Source organism: Sturnira hondurensis, unplaced genomic scaffold, assembly GCF_014824575.4.
Source record: "Sturnira hondurensis isolate 20B ecotype Veracruz unplaced genomic scaffold, ASM1482457v3 Scaffold0006496, whole genome shotgun sequence".
NCBI classification, from domain to species: domain Eukaryota; kingdom Metazoa; phylum Chordata; class Mammalia; order Chiroptera; family Phyllostomidae; genus Sturnira; species Sturnira hondurensis.
Window position 1 is genome coordinate 2,632,995 of NW_028079127.1, and position 15,399 is coordinate 2,648,393.

Below are 15,399 nucleotides of genomic sequence, written 5' to 3' on the forward strand. Positions count from 1 at the left end.
CTGGCACTGTGGGCTGTGTCGCCTGTCCAGGCAGGATCTCCAACTAATCCAAAGTCATTCGGCACCTTCCACTGCCAAGAGTTCTTTGTACCAAGTTCCAGTCAAAGTCTCTCCTGCTTTCCAGGCCACTCAGCCAAAAGGAGCACCCCAAAGCCGTGTGGGCCTCTTCTACCAAAGCTGCACTCCACCGAAAGCGCATCTTTTTTCTTCACCTGGCCGCAGGGATCTCCATTCTGGCAAAGCTGCATGGTTTTCCCTTTCACCTGGCCAAGAGGGGATCCTCACTCTGCTAAAGCCACATGGCTCTCAAGCAGGGACTGTCTCAGAGGATCAGCCCCCAGTTACATCCTGGGTCCCAAGCCACTCACTTCTCCCTGGCCCAAAACTTGGCCACAGCTATTTAACATATCTATGAAACCAGTTAAAGGTTATAGATATGTTAAATGACCATTCCAGAGGTTAGCTGCAAAACTGTTGCTATGCAAAACAGCTCTCAATGGCCCTGCTCCATTTGTCCCTTCCCCCAACTGACGGGGGGGGGGGGTGGGGGGGGGGGTGGGGGGGTGGTGAGGACATCTTAATATTTCCTCCAATATTCCTATACACTTTGAGTTCTGGACACCATTCCAAATCTTTTCTGGGCCCCCCCTTGGCTGCACCCTGTATCAGTCCCACCCCAGGGCACATAGCTAGTTAACGGCAGATTCAGAACCAGAACTCAAGAGTCTAGTTCCAGTTGGAGTTCTTTCTACAACAGCAGCTGACTTCCCAGCCATCATCCTTCCCTCCTTGCTTGTGAGGACATGCATGCAAGAATACAGACACATATATATGTGCACACACATGTACACAGCCACTCAGCTTGTCAAAACCTGAACAAACATGTTGGGAACTGGCTCCTAATCAGTTCTCAAGTACAGCGACAACATCAAACCCCTCCTTCTGCTCCCCATCCCTCCCTTAGTTATGCAACTCTTCTAAATCAGCTCTCAGCCACACACCATTTGGATTCTCGGTCCTTAATCCTGCCTAGTGGGGCTGAAATGAATGAGACATGGTTCCATCCTGGCTTCACAAAGGTTGTACTGTCCAGCTGGTGAATGGGTTCCTTCTGCTTGGGCCAAGAGGGTGATTTGGGAGGAGGGGCAGCAAGAAGGAGCCCAAGATCTAGCATAATCACCTGCATGCGCCAGCATGTGAGATGGCTCTTTAAAAGGGAGGAGCCTGGCTTTGGGAAGCCAGAGAAGAGCTGGGCCAGCTGGAAGGAAGGCAAGGATGGCAGATTCCAGGTCCCTGCCCACAGGGTTTGGGGAACTGGAGGTGCTGGCTGTGGGGATGGTGCTGCTGGTGGAAGGTGAGCCAGGCAGGACCTGGGGTGTAGTGGGGAATGAGCAGGCTCTCAGAACCTGAGCCACAGCTATGAAACTGACGAGGAGAGGTCTCTAAACTCAACCCCTCTGTGAGTAGATCCATGGGGGCTTTGATGGCTGTACCTGTGAGATGCAACCTGCAGTCTGGGAGCCTAGAGAGAGAAGCCAGGCAAGGGTAAGGGAGGGAGGGACTTTGAGAGGGGGACATCTACCCAGGGCATGACCCAAAATCAGGGTTCAGGCCTTTGCATTGTCCTTTCCACAAGGAGAAAGTTTCATCCACTCCCTGGAAATTCTGCTAAGAATTTTGTATAAAATCAGGCCCCTGATAGGCTCTGGAGACAGTTTGGCCACCTGTGTGACTATAATCAAGTCACTCAAGCTTTCTGGCCCTCAGTACCCTGACATTCCATGTGGGTGATGAGGAAGGTCAGATAGGATCATGGGTATAAAGTGCTAGCTGAGTTCAGTTAATTTAAGTTCATTTTAAATTCATTCACCCCCAGCCTCTCCAGCACCCCCATGAATGCCACCATCTCCATTCTTTCAGCCCTAAGCATTTCCATTCTAAGGGTGACCTGCGGCATGAGGTGCCAGCCTCAATCCAGAATCCCTAAGATGTTCACTGAGGCCAGAGCTGGGACTGTACACCTGGGAGCTGGGCCACCCCAAGACTACCTTGTTGGGGACGCAGCCCTTATTCAGAGCAGATCCAGAGAAATAATCTGCAAAATTTTTCACCCTTGAAGAAATGACAGTGGAGAGAGAGCAGCAGCACAAGGCTGGTCCTGGTGGCCCTGGCCTCTTCTCCTCTCTACAATCTAGCATCTCCGTATGTCCTCAAAAAATGTTACCACTGTATTTCTTTGCACATGCTGTCCCTACTTCTAGAATGCTCTTTCTGCATCTTGTCTTCCTACTAAATGCTCACAGTTTTGAAGACAGGATGCTTCCCCATTCCTCATTTTATTTTTTAATTGCTTTTACTGTTGTTTAGTTACAGCTGTTCCTATTCGCTCCCCTCCACCCATCCCCACATTACTCACTTTAGATGGGAGAAGCCAAGGCTCAGAGAGTGTAAGTAGTGACCAAGCTGAAATTCAAAGTCGGATCTTCCTGACACCTGAGACCACCCCCTTCAAATCTCACCTCTCTGCCTGGTGTCCTGGATAGCTCCCCACTCTTACGACTCCTCCTCCTCCTCGAGGGTCTCCCTTATGCTGCTCCACAACACTTAGAGAAGGCATTCTGGAATTTGAAAGACTTGAATTCAATTCCCAGCTCCATCTCTTATGAGTTGTGTGCTTAGGGCAAGTTAGCTAGGGTCTCTGAGCTTCAGAGACCCAAGTGTAAATTGGGAGAACAACATTCATCTGAAGATTGAATGACAGGATTTTTGTAAAGTGCTGAGCACCAGCTGCCTGTGATAAGGGCTTGGGGGCCATTCATGATTACAAATGTTCTAGCATAAACTGCACTGTGCTTTATGGGCTTTCTGCCTTGTCTGTCTTCTCATTAGACTGCACGCAGTAGAGATCAGGGTGTGAGTCTTACAGCTTTCAGTCTCTGAGGGCCAGCTCTGTTTGTAGGTGTTTGGTGAGCTGCACTCAGAAACTTGCTAAATGTGAAGGATTAGGGATAGGAGGTTGTTCAGGCTCTGTCCGCCTCGGTCTTCCAGGTTCTGATCCTGGGTGGGCCTCACAAACCCGCTATGACAGTTTCTACCTTCTTTTCAGCTCTTGCCGGTCTCAGCCTCAATAGCCTGACCATCCTCTCTTTCTGCAAGAACCCGGAGCTTCGGACCCCTAGCCACCTGCTGGTGCTGAGCTTGGCTCTTGCGGACAGTGGGATCAGCCTGAATGCCCTCGTTGCTGCAACATCCAGCCTCCTTCGGTAACATCCCCCCTACTCTCCACCAGTCCCTGGGCTCTGGGTTCCTGCCTAGGGCCTGATCTCTAGGCACTGAGCAGCAAGGCCAGAAGCATTCTTCCTAAACACCGAAAACTGACCCTAGCAGGGAGGGCAGGCTGAACTAGGCTACATCTGAATTCCAGACTTTTCAAAGTCTCTCAAACCTGACCAACAGAGCTGACTGACTGTAGGGATGAAGAACATGGGCCCTGTAACCAGGCTGCCTAAATCTGAATCTTGGCATCATTATTTCTACCTCTTGGCATATTCCCTAAATTGGATATTATCGCCTAACTCATATGGTAGTTGAAAGTATTGACTTTTTATTATTTGTAAATAACTTACAATTGGTACTTGGGAAGCCCTAAATAAGTGTTTGTGAAAGTGAACAGGATTTCGACAGGAGTCTCAGACCTCCTCATGTGCAAATCAGGGTCTTCCAACACGGCCTCAGAAGATGTTTACATGACTGTTTTCTCAAGCAGACTGAATATTGGGCACTGCAGATGGGACTGGAGCTCACCTGGGCATTAATGATCTGTGGGCCTAAATCAGTGAAGATTCCTTGCTGTGATCTCCTACCTCTGCCTAGGATAGGGGGTGGACAACTGAAGCTTTTGCCCCTGCTTGGCCTATGAAGCCAAGATTTGGGAGGCCTGAGTTCTACCCTCCGACTTTGCTTTCATTTGCTCTGTGACCTTGGCTCGGTACCTTGTCTTCTCTGAGCCTCCGTTTCCTCATCTGTTGAATAAAGTTATGAGCTCTCTTTCCAACCAGGGTGTTCCATGTACTGGAAGGGAGGCACCTGATCACAGAGAGCGAGAGACCTTTGTTCCAACACTGGTGCTGAGCTTGGAGAGTTTGCGTCAGGCTCCACACCCTCAGGCCAGTGACTTGAACTCTAAGGCCCCAGTTTCCTCATAGAAAGCACAGATGATAAAGCCCTTTTCTGAGGAGCTGGGCCAATGTTCAAGAAGGTACCCTCTGAGAGGAGGGCAGGGACAGAGGGGAGGATCACTGTGCCCAGTATCTCCCACAGGCGCTGGCCCTATGGCTCAGGTGGCTGCCAGGCTCACGGCTTCCAAGGCTTTGCAGCAGCATTGGCCAGCATCTGCAACAGCGCAGCCATTGCTTGGGGGAGCTATCATCACTACTGCACTCGTATGTCTGGGGCTCCCAGCGGGGAGGGACATCCATGCAGTAAGGGTGGGTGGAATGAAGATCTGCTCAGCGTCTCCCAGTTCAAGGGAGTGTGGGTGGGGGTGAGTGTGGGGGTGGGTGGGGTATGGGCAGTCAGGAAAAGAGAAAGGCTGGGAGAATGCAAGAAGAGTGTAGAGGCATGGGCTGGAAAGGCTGCAACCTCAGGCAAGTCACGGGTCCTCACTGAACCTTAGTATTTTCCTTTGTGAAATGGTTTTGGTGACCAGCCTCACAGTTTTAGTCTGAAAATCAAATGTGATCCTGGATGCAGAAAATGTCCTTAAAGACAGGCACTGTTAGGGGTCAGAGAGGTGATATGGGGGCGCCAGGCATGTGCCCCCACACTTCACACTTCTGCAGAACCTCTGCCATGCCAGAGCTTCATAAAAACCAGTCTAACTCTGGATTTCCCAAGCCGTATTGTCAAACATCGTCTTCATCACTGATCCTATCAGAGTACCACCTGTTGTTATCTACTTGATATTTCTTTCTTGGAATAGAAAGAAGATTTAAAGATTTTAAACTAAAGATTTTAAACACCGGCTTCACTCTTGTTCTAAACAATATCTTTGACATCACAGCTCAATATTATTTTTGAAGTATTTTTATTGATTATGTTATTATAGTTTTCCCAATTTTTCCCCTTTATCCCCCCCATCCTGCCCCCAACCCTCCAGCATTCCCCCCACCCTTAGTTCATGTCCATGGGTTGTACATATAAGTTTTTTGAGCCCTCTGTTTCCTGTACCATTTTTATCTCTCCCCATGTATTTTATGCCTACTAATGATGCTTCTTCTTCCCCGTACCTTTTCCCACGTTCCTCCCCTCCCTTCCCCACTGAACTCCCTCTGCATGACGTCCATTTCTCTGATTCTGTTCCTGTTCTGGTTGTTCACTTAGTTTTTCTTTCCATTGCTTTTCTTTTCTTTTAGGTTCATTTGTTGATAGTTGTGAGTTTGTTGTCATTTTATTGTTCATATTTTTTATCTTTTTCTTAGATAAGTCCCTTTAAAATGTCATATTATAAGGACTCGGTGATGATGAACTCCTTTAGCTTGACCTTATCTGGGAAGCAGTTTATCTGCCCTTCCATTCTAAATGAAAACTTTGCTGGATAGAGTCATCTTGGATGTAGGCCCTTGCCTTCCACAACTTCAAATACTTCTTTCCAGCCCCTTCTTGCCTATAAGGTGTCTTTTGAGAAATCAGCTGACAGCCTTATGGGAACTCCTTTGTAGGTAACTGTCCCCTTGTCTCTTGCTGCTTTTAGGATTTTTTCTTTGTCTTTATTCTTGGGTAACTTAGTTATGATGTGCCTTGGTGTGGTCCTCTTTGGGCCCAACTTCTTTGGGCTCTCTCAGCTTCCTGGACTTCCTGGAAGTCTATTTCTTTCACCAGACTGGGGATGTTTCCCTTCATTATTTGTTCAAATAAGTTTTCAATTTATTGCTGTTGTTCTTCTCCTTCTGGTACCCCTATAATTTAGATATTTGAATGTTTCAGGTCGTTCCAGAGAATTCTCAGCCTCTCTTCATTTTTTTGGATTCTTATTTCTTTGTTCTGATCCAGTTGGATGTTTATTTCTTCCTTTTGTTCCAAATCATTGCTTTGAATTCTGGTTTCCTTCTTGTCACTGTTGGTTCCCTGAATATTTTGCTTTATTTCATTTTTGGTATCTTTCATTTTTTGACCAAGCTCAATGAGTTTGTGAGCATTTTGATTACCAAGGCTTTAAATTCTCCATCAGATAGGTTGGTAACCTCCTCATTGCTTAGTTCTGAGGTTTTGCTGTATTCTTTCATTTGGGACATATTTCATCGTCTTGGCACAGCTGATAGGCTGTAAGGAGCTGGGAAGGGAGCCTTAGGTATTTGCCCCAGCAGGACAACCTTCTTTGCTGCAGGGGCCAGAGTGGGAACAATGCAGCTTGACTGTTTTTTTCTAGCGCACTTTCCAACAGACTCTCATGTCAGACTGGAAGTATCTCTCACCTGGGCAACCCCAGCCTTAGCCCACAGTCAGCTCTGAGTCTCAGTTTTTCCCTTACGTCAGTCCCTCCCACACAGCTCTGCCAAGCTTGGCAGTCAGCCCCATCCCTCAGCCGCCTTGCCCCATTTTTCTAAGTTGGCCTTCAATGTCTGCTTTACCATTCTGGTTGATTTTTTTTCTATAATTCCTTGGTTGTCAGAGTTCCATGCAGTTTGCTTTTCTGGTGATTTTGGTTGTTTATTGATTTTAGATTGGTTGTTATCCTCCTTTTGGTTGTGTAAGGAAGTGAAGGGTTTCTACCTATGCCTCCATCTTAGCCAGAACTCCTACATCTTTAATATTCTTATAATTTTAATACACATTAATAGAAAACATATATTTGCCCATTAGACTCTCAAGAATCCCACTTACCACCTGGGTATGCCAACATACTTTGGGGAGCTGTGGCTCAGCTAACATTCAAAGCATAACCCCCAGCTTGTGGACTGGCAAGCAGAGGCTCAGACAGGTTAAATAGCTTGTCCAAGGAGGGTCACACAGCTGATAAGGGCAAAGCTGGGTTTGGGCATGGCCTGGGTGCCTCCAGAGGTAGTCTCTCCCTTTGTCTCCTGAGCTTCAAATGTGGAATCATGGATGTGCCTGGCATGGATGCTACTCTGGGGTCCAAGGACAGTGTGGCCTGTAGCCCTGGGCTTAGCTCCTTTGGAATCACAGGTCTGTCCTTGCCACAGACACACACACACAACCCCTCACCCTTGGCAAAGTTACATGCCTCTCTCCAGGCCCCCAAAATTGCCTTCATTCTCACAGGTTAGCCCCTCCTGTTCCACCTGACCTTGTAGTTCCTCCCCCACCACTATCCCAGCCCTGCCCCTCAGACTCCCTTAGACTATCTCACACATGCATGTACACATGCAACCTTCTCAGACAGTAACAAGCTTCTCTGCCTCAATACAGAGCAGTTAATCCCTGTTCCAGGGGTCCCTAGATCAAAGCCCTTCCTGTTCTGGATGGCGTGGGGTAGTACCAAAACAGGGAAGCAGGGAGAAGGGACCTGGGTTCTTCTGCTCTATTACTGGATGACCCTAGGCATGTCACCTTGGTCATCTGTTTCCAAAGCCAAAAAAACTAACATAACACATTAGTCAAGATGTATATAAATTATTGTGCCCACAGTAATTAATATGGGGTTAGGGGGCTTAGTCACCCAGAAAAACACCATAGACTTGGTACCTTAAACAACAGAAATTCACCTTTCACAGTTCTGGAAGCTGGAAGTCCCAGATCAGGGAGCCAGTACATCTGGGTTCTGGTGAGAGCTCTCTTCCTGGTGTGTGGATAGCTGCCTCTGGCTGTGCCCTCAGTTGAAGGGAACAGAGATCATCTGTCTCCTTATCTCTTGCTGCTTCTAAGATTCTCTCCTTCATTTTAATCTTGGCTAACGTAGTTATGATGTGCCTTGGTGTGTTCTTCCTTGGGTTCAACTTCTTTGGAACTCTGAGCTTCCTGGATTTCCTGAAGGTCTATTTCCTTTGCCAGATTGGGGAAGTTCTCCTTTATTATTCATTAAAGTAAGTTTTCCACTTGTTGCTCTTCCTCTTCCCCTTCTGGTACCCCTATAATTCAGATGTTGGAACATTTAAAGATGTACTAGAGTTTCCTAAGCCTCTCCTCATTTTTTTGAATTCTTGTTTCTTCATTCTTTTCTGTTTGGTTGTTTCTTCCTTCTGGTCCACTCCATTGATTTTTGTCCCAGTTTCCTTCCCATCACTACTGGTTCCCTATGCATTTTCCTTCATTAGCATAGCCTTCACTTTTCATCTAATTTGTGACCAAATGCAACCAATTCTGTGAGCATCCTGATCACCAGTGCTTTGAACTGTGCATTTGATATCTTTTCAAATGCATTTGGCTATCTCTTCATCACTTAGTTGTATCTTTTCTGGAGCTTTGATCTGTTCTTTCGTTTGGGCCATTTTTTGTCTTGTCACACCTGTTACATATGAGGGGTGGAGCCTTAGGCGTTCACCCACATGGCTGCATTGTGATGCTGTATGTGGGGTGGGGTCCAAGAGGGAACAATGGCGCTTGTTCCACTCTCTGTCGGATTTCAGCCACTTCCCCCAAGCAAACTAGGCCTTTCTGGTGCTGATTTCCGTGTGGGTGGGCTTGTGTATGTTCTAGGACCCTGCGGGTCTCTCCAATGAACTCTCCTGTGAGGCTGGGAGTCTCTCACTGTGCCTCAACCCCCAGAGGTGTTTTCAGCTGGTGTTTTGAGGCTCTGTTTCCCAGCACTGGGACCCTGGGTTGTGCAGTCTGTCTCCCTCCCCAGTTTTGCCTAGTTTATTTGCATGCTCAAATGTGGGACTGCCCGGTCAGCAGTGCATGCAGTGCCTGGCTTCACAATTGCCACCTCACTGGGTCTGCTCGTTGCCACCTTGTGCCCAGGGTTCACCCGCTGTCGTCTTGTGCACCTGGGGTGACTTGTGTGCCCCGTGCCACCATTTTTTGTGCCCCAACCCCTCTCCGCTCAGCTGCCCAACTCTGTACCAGTCTGGATGAATGTGTCTATTTTAACTCCTTGGTTGTCTGACTTCCACACAGTTCAATTTTCTGTCAGTTCTGGTTGTTATTTTGTTTCTAAATTGTTGTTGTCCATATTTTGGTTGTGCAAGAAGAAACGGTGTGTCTACCTACACCTCTGTCTTGGCTAGAATCATATCTCTTCTTATAAAGGCACTTAATCCCACCATGGAGGCTCCACTCTCATGGCCTTAGTACCTCCCAAAGTCCTCCAACCCCAAATACTGTCATGTAGTGATTAGGGCTTCAATATATGAATTTGGGGTCGGAGGACACAAACATACAGTCCATAGAAGGAGGGCATATCCACAAGCAAACTCCTTCTGGGGCTGTGTCAGTGGAATCAAAGTGTCAGGATACCGGGGTTTGTAGGCCTCTTCTGACCAAACCCCACCTAAAGTCTTGTTCGTTACCCTGGAGTCTTTTTATCTCTTGCTTTTAAAAATATATTTTATTGATTATGCTATTACACTTTTCCCAATTTCTTCCCCTTTACTCTCTCTGCCTGGTGCCCCCATTCCCTCCAGGAATCTTCCCCTTAGTTCATGTCCATGAGTCATGCATATAAGTTCTTTGGCTTCTTCATTTCCTATACTTAACATCCCCCTGTCTATTTTGTACATACCAATTATGCTTCTTAGTCCCTGCACCTTTCCCCCATTCTCCCCCTTCCCTCTCCCAGCTGAACCCCCCACTCTTGGCTGTTAATTAAGGTAACATGACATAAACCATGGAGAGAAGAACCATGTTGCTTTCCCATCTGGGAAAGGCATTCTGAAGTGAGATCCAGGAAGAATCACTGGATAAGAAGGGCTGGCTGAGGCTGTAAGTGATATAGGTGGAAGGATTGTGGAGGAGGTCAGGTCAGTGAGACTGGTCACACCAAAAAGTACTTTCAGGACCCAGCCTCTGCCAGTGTGACCAAGATGGAGCCCCAAATCCCGAGTCAAGAGTTCTCAAAGAGTATCCTGAAAGCAGAGACAGTGATGTGATTCTGAGTAAGGGCTGAGATGGTGGTAAGTCAAGACTCCACTCTCCTCTCCCAATGACCCTCATCTGAACCACTGTCCATGTTTCTGTCCTAACTTAGCTTGGGAAGCACACCTGTCTTCTTTCTCTGTCCTCTAAAGAAGATGGTGTAAAGTGTCTACTACGAGATCTTCCCATCTATTTTCTCTCTTATTCTTCATAACAATTCTCTAATGCAGGAACTATTATCCCCTTTTGTGGAGAAGAAAAGTGAGTCCCAGAGAAACTTTTAACTTGACTGAGGCACTAGACTATTAAGCATCAGAGCCATGATTTAGGGCCATTTCGTATGACCATGAAGTTCATTCTTTGTCACCCTGATAGCTGTCGTCTCCTCTCAACCATCCTCCTCCTCTGTCCATGCAGACAGCCGATTGGCTTGGGACACAGCTGTATCCTTGGTGCTCTTCGTGTGGCTCTCTTCTGCCTTCTGGGCAGCACTGCCCCTCCTGGGCTGGGGCCACTATGACTATGAGCCTCTGGGGACATGCTGCACCCTGGACTACTCCAGGTGAGGTGGAGGCTCCCTTCCATGGAAATCTTGGCTTTGAGCCCTTATGACAGCAATGTCACAGCTGAAAACCCAAATCAGGGAATGTCAACATTTGCCAGACAATCTCAGCTCCTTAGTTATGATACCCACTTGCAAGTTAACAATGGAACTGGGGAAAACCCATTACTAACACTGGCCAAGTGATGGGATTGTTATGCAAATTGAGGCAAAGAGTTGGTCACCAGAATGGGAATCAAAGTGGTCCCATGACCACTTTGCCATCTTCATCACTGTCAACTGCCCAAGCTCTGACTTTGTTAATTTCTAGAGGAATCATATCTGTCCTTGGATTAAGTGGATTCAAAGAATGTTAAGGTCTTTGCATTGGGAGGGACCTCCTTGACAAAGCGTTCAGGTTTCTGAATTCTCTGGGCATCTGCTGTGAGACAGTCCTTGGACCAAGCCCTGGAGAGACAGCAGTGAATGCATAGTGACCACACCCTCATGGGCCATATGTCTAATACTACCCCACCCATGGGTCTCTGGGGAGACCAGGACTTAGGGAGACCTGTTAGGGGAGGGGTCACCTGGGCTCCAGTTCCTCTCTTACTTCCACTAGAACCATGTTGCTTTCACCTGCTTTACATGTTTACTCACATTTACTGATAGAGCATCTGCCCCCAGTGAAAGTATTTTCCCAGGTGAAACCCACTTTGGGAACCCTGGGTCTGGTGCAAGCGTCCCACTGGGGCACTCCTTGCAGGTATTCTCCCAGCCTGTACCCAGTCCTTCTGATATCCCTTCTTCCCTCCTATCCTTAGTGGACAGCACCAAGATGACACAATATCCCCTTAATGAAGGGTAAGCCATTCCACCTCCCATGACCACAACAATTTCTTCATTCACACAGTGCCCAGTCTGTTCACTATCCTCAGGCACCTTTCAACCTTTGTGCCAGGAACACTCCTTGAATGCTCCTTCCTCTTGGTCCACTGACACCTCCATCTGATAAACATGTTCCCCAAAGGAAAGTGTCCCATTCTCTATGTGTGGGGCACATACAGAACTGAGCACTTGAACTGGCCAACAGCGAGTTAAAGGAGGACCCTCCCTCACCTCAGCTTCCTGGCTCCTTAAGGCAAGTTCTAGGAGGACCTAGTGGCTCTCTGGCTTTGATTGGAGTTCAACTGGGGCCCAGGAGTGCCCACATTCTGAGTACCCACCTGATGGGAGTGGCTGAGGGGCTTCCTCCGTAGTGATCTTCACAGAGAGATGACCCTTACTACCCTGCCCCCTCTGCCGGCAGAAACTTCACCAGCTTCCTGTTCACCATGGCCTTTTTCAACTTCCTCCTGCCCCTCTTCATCACACTCACATCCTATCGGCTCATGGAGCAGAAACTTGGGAAGACAGGACATCCCCAGGTAAGGCCTAACTCCTAGAGCAGAAGAACTCTCTCTGTCCCACTCAGGGGCACCAGGGAACATGAGTGATGTGACAGACAGCAATCGGGAGTTTTCTGAGTTTCCAACAATTGAAGTAGATCCAGCTTTCATAGAGAGGAGGAGTTAGGCAAGAATGCACCCTCCCTGTGGATTGCCAAGACCTGGAAGGAGGGTCAGGATGGCTCGGACTCACTGAACAGACACCGTGACCCTGAGGACCAGGGGCCGTGCCAGACACCCTCCGTGCTGTGACATTTCTTTCTCCCCAAGGATGTGAGTATTGGCACAAAATTACATACTTTTAAAATTCTGTTTTGAATCACTTTGATGTGTTTAATTTAATCACAGGCACAAGCTGTTACCCACAACATAAAATGACATCTGCAAGCATAATTGGCCAAAAAAAGCAAACACTTCAAAATAAGCCCCTCTGGCCATTTCTGAATTTCTGTATTAATATTCTCCTGCCACAATTTTTTTTTGTAATTTTGTTACCTGGTTAATCTCTAGCAGATGAGTCATATAAGCACCAAAGATTTTTTAAAAACCGCATACTAATAGTACTTTATGTGAATTATGTCCTTTCATTTTTGCAACCACTTTAGAGGAAGGAAGGTTTTATTATCCCTATGTCACTGACTAGAAAATTGAGCAGGAATGGGGTTAGCTAAGCACTTTATCAAAAGTCACAATTAGGAACAGCAGCGTTGGATCAGACCTGGGTCTGGAACAGTATCACCAAGGGGTCAATCATGGTGCATAAAAGAAATAATTCTCGTTGAAACATTTAATTTGTCACATTATTTTTTTCTTTGAATTGGAAAAGGACCTTCCAAATCTATTCTCCCTGGAGAACAGGGTTCCCTTGGGTCTCAGAAGGAGGATGAGGGCCCTGAATCACATCCCAGGCTCCCAGTTGGGTGCTCACCTCCTCATTACTGCCCCCAAGGCCTGTCTGGTTGCTCAAAGTCACCACATTCATTGGAGACAAGTCTGCCACACAAATGTTCTCATTTTTCTGGGTTGACTTTAAACCATCAGTTCTGATAGCATCAGCAGGAGTTGCCATGCACTGGCCCAGGGACCTTGACTATGAGCTTAAATCACCTTTTTTGTTAAAGGAAGACATAGTCAAGAGAAAATAGTATCAGAGTATCATCTGGGTGTATGTGAAAAGAAGAACATGGCAACCTCTATCCTAAAATCAGACTGCAAGTTGAGTGCTTCCCTGTGGTCCCAGGGAGTACCACATCACCAGCTGCCTGGCTGTATCTCACTCAGTGGAAAGCAGCCCCTTTGAACCCAGGACAGGTTGACCAGCCAGGTGGCTACAGTTGCTGATGGAGAGCCGGTTCTGGGGCTGAGGTGTGAGAGCAACTCAGCCCACAGCCACCCTCACAGAACCCAGTACAGAAGCTCATTATCTGCACCTAAACCCTGCCTCCAGGCCAGTCAGGTAGTATCTGACCATTTTACAGACAGAGTAACTGAGGTCAAGTAAGCTTAAATGACAGGATTAGGGTCATGCATCTTAAACGGCAGAGTGATCCCTCTGGTCCCAAGTTCCTCCTCAGGCTCAGCACCTTCCCACAGGCTGGTCATGCTGCCCAGCCCTGCAGAGCGCTTACACAGTCCCAGGGCTGAGTGGGGCTGCCAACCATTGGAGCAGGTCAGTGCCTCCCTCCTGTGACAATTTCTCCGCAGGTGAACACCACCCTGCCAGCCAGGATGCTGCTGCTCGGCTGGGGCCCCTATGCCCTCCTGTATCTGTACGCAGCCATCACAGATGTGACCCTCATCTCCCCCAAGCTGCAGATGGTACAGACAACCCAGAGCTAGAACGCTCTCCATGTCTGTGTCTCTGTTTCACCCCATGTCTCTTTCATGCTTTACTGCCTCCATGACAGTCTGTCTGTCTCTATTCCTTTGAATACTCATAATTCCCTGGGAATTTGCTTGTCACCCAGGCCACATGGGGATGCTGCTTGACATCGCCTCAGCCTCATGTGAGATGACAGAGCTAGACAGCCAGATGGGAACATGCATTCTGGGATCAGGGGCTGAGACTGTGCCCAGGGAGGCATGTGTTCTCACACATAATCTGGCAGCTTGTCAGGGAAGATGGAGAGGCAGCAAGACGAAGGGTCTGTGGTCTTGGGGCTAGGCAGGGAAGCTGAGGTCACCAGGTGGGACCAGGAAGAGGAGCAGAGGCTTTGAAACTTGTTTTCTGGATGTTTTTGCAACAGGTACCCGCTCTCATCGCCAAAATGATGCCCACAATCAACGCTGTGAACTATGCCCTGGGCAGTGGCATGGTCCACAGAGGAATCTGGCAGTGCCTATTGCCAAAGAGAAGTGAGCAGGACTGAGCACACCGAGCTTCTCCATAGGGCTGCTCAAACTCAGGCCCACCCCTGCCACTCTGGACTGAGCTCCAGGATGGGAGGCTGCACAAGGAGTCCTACCCTGCAGCCTCAGCAGCCAAGCTCCAGACATACGTCCTCCACCCCTAATGGCCCCAGGCTGGACACAAGAAAGGAGCTGGGCTTAGGGGCCAGAGAGACTTGGATGTTAGTCATAGCCCTCCACACAGAAGCTAGAGACCTTGGGAAAGTCATTGTTCCTGACCTTAACATAAATATATTAATATGGCCCTGGTTGGTGTAGCTCAGTGAATTGAGCATGGGTCTGTGAAGCAAAGGGCCACTGGTTCAATTCCCAGTCAGGGCACATGCCTGGGTTGCAGGCCAGGTCCTTGGTAGGGAACACATGAGAGGCAACCACATATTGATGTTTCTCTCCCACTCTTTCTCCTTCCCTTCTCCTCTCTCTAAAAATAAATAAATAAAATATTTAATACATATATATATATACACACATACATACACACACACACACATATATGGATTCCCAAGGGCTATTGTGAAACTTGAATAAGAGAATATATATGCNTGTAGCTCAGTGAATTGAGCATGGGTCTGTGAAGCAAAGGGCCACTGGTTCGATTCCCAGTCAGGGCACATGCCTGGGTTGCAGGCCAGGTCCTTGGTAGGGAACACATGAGAGGCAACCACACATTGATGTTTCTCTCCCACTCTTTCTTCTTCCCTTCTCCTCTCTCTAAAAATAAATAAATAAAATATTTAATACATATATATATATACACACATACATACACACACACACACATATATGGATTCCCAAGGGCTATTGTGAAACTTGAATAAGAGAATATATATGCACCATGCACACAGAAGCTGCTCATTGGAACAGAATTGTTAGGAATTGGGGTTTTACATCAAAAGGGGTAAAAGCCCTAGGTTACTTGGGGTGCTCAACCCAGGCTGCCAGCATTCGTATGCTGCTTATTAAACTGTC

General features: G+C 47.7%; 1 protein-coding gene across 2 annotated transcripts; it reads left to right on the top strand.

Moving 5' to 3' along the window:
- Positions 1-1,226: 1,226 nt before the first annotated feature.
- RGR (retinal G protein coupled receptor) lies at positions 1,227-14,673 on the top strand. 2 transcript variants are annotated; one of them, XM_037049360.1, is made up of 7 exons: positions 1,228-1,354; positions 3,107-3,263; positions 4,321-4,442; positions 10,450-10,594; positions 11,883-12,000; positions 13,726-13,839; positions 14,268-14,673. In XM_037049360.1, the coding sequence occupies exons 1-7, from the start codon at positions 1,276-1,278 to the stop codon at positions 14,388-14,390; spliced, it is 858 nt and encodes a 285-aa protein (XP_036905255.1). In that variant the 5' UTR covers positions 1,228-1,275; the 3' UTR covers positions 14,391-14,673. The 2 variants fall into 2 exon arrangements, with proteins under 2 accessions (XP_036905256.1, XP_036905255.1); XM_037049361.1 differs by lacking the exon at positions 13,726-13,839 and having other exon boundaries at positions 1,227-1,354.
- The last annotated feature ends 726 nt before the right edge of the window (positions 14,674-15,399 follow it).

Coding starts and splice junctions, on each gene's coding strand:
- RGR (XM_037049360.1), top strand. CDS start 1,276: ATGGCAGATTCCAGGTCCCTGCCCACAGGGTTTGGGGAACTGGAGGTG. Junction 4,443..10,449: donor CTATCATCACTACTGCACTC/GTATGTCTGGGG, acceptor CTGTCCATGCAG/ACAGCCGATTGGCTTGGGAC. Junction 12,001..13,725: donor GGAAGACAGGACATCCCCAG/GTAAGGCCTAAC, acceptor ATTTCTCCGCAG/GTGAACACCACCCTGCCAGC.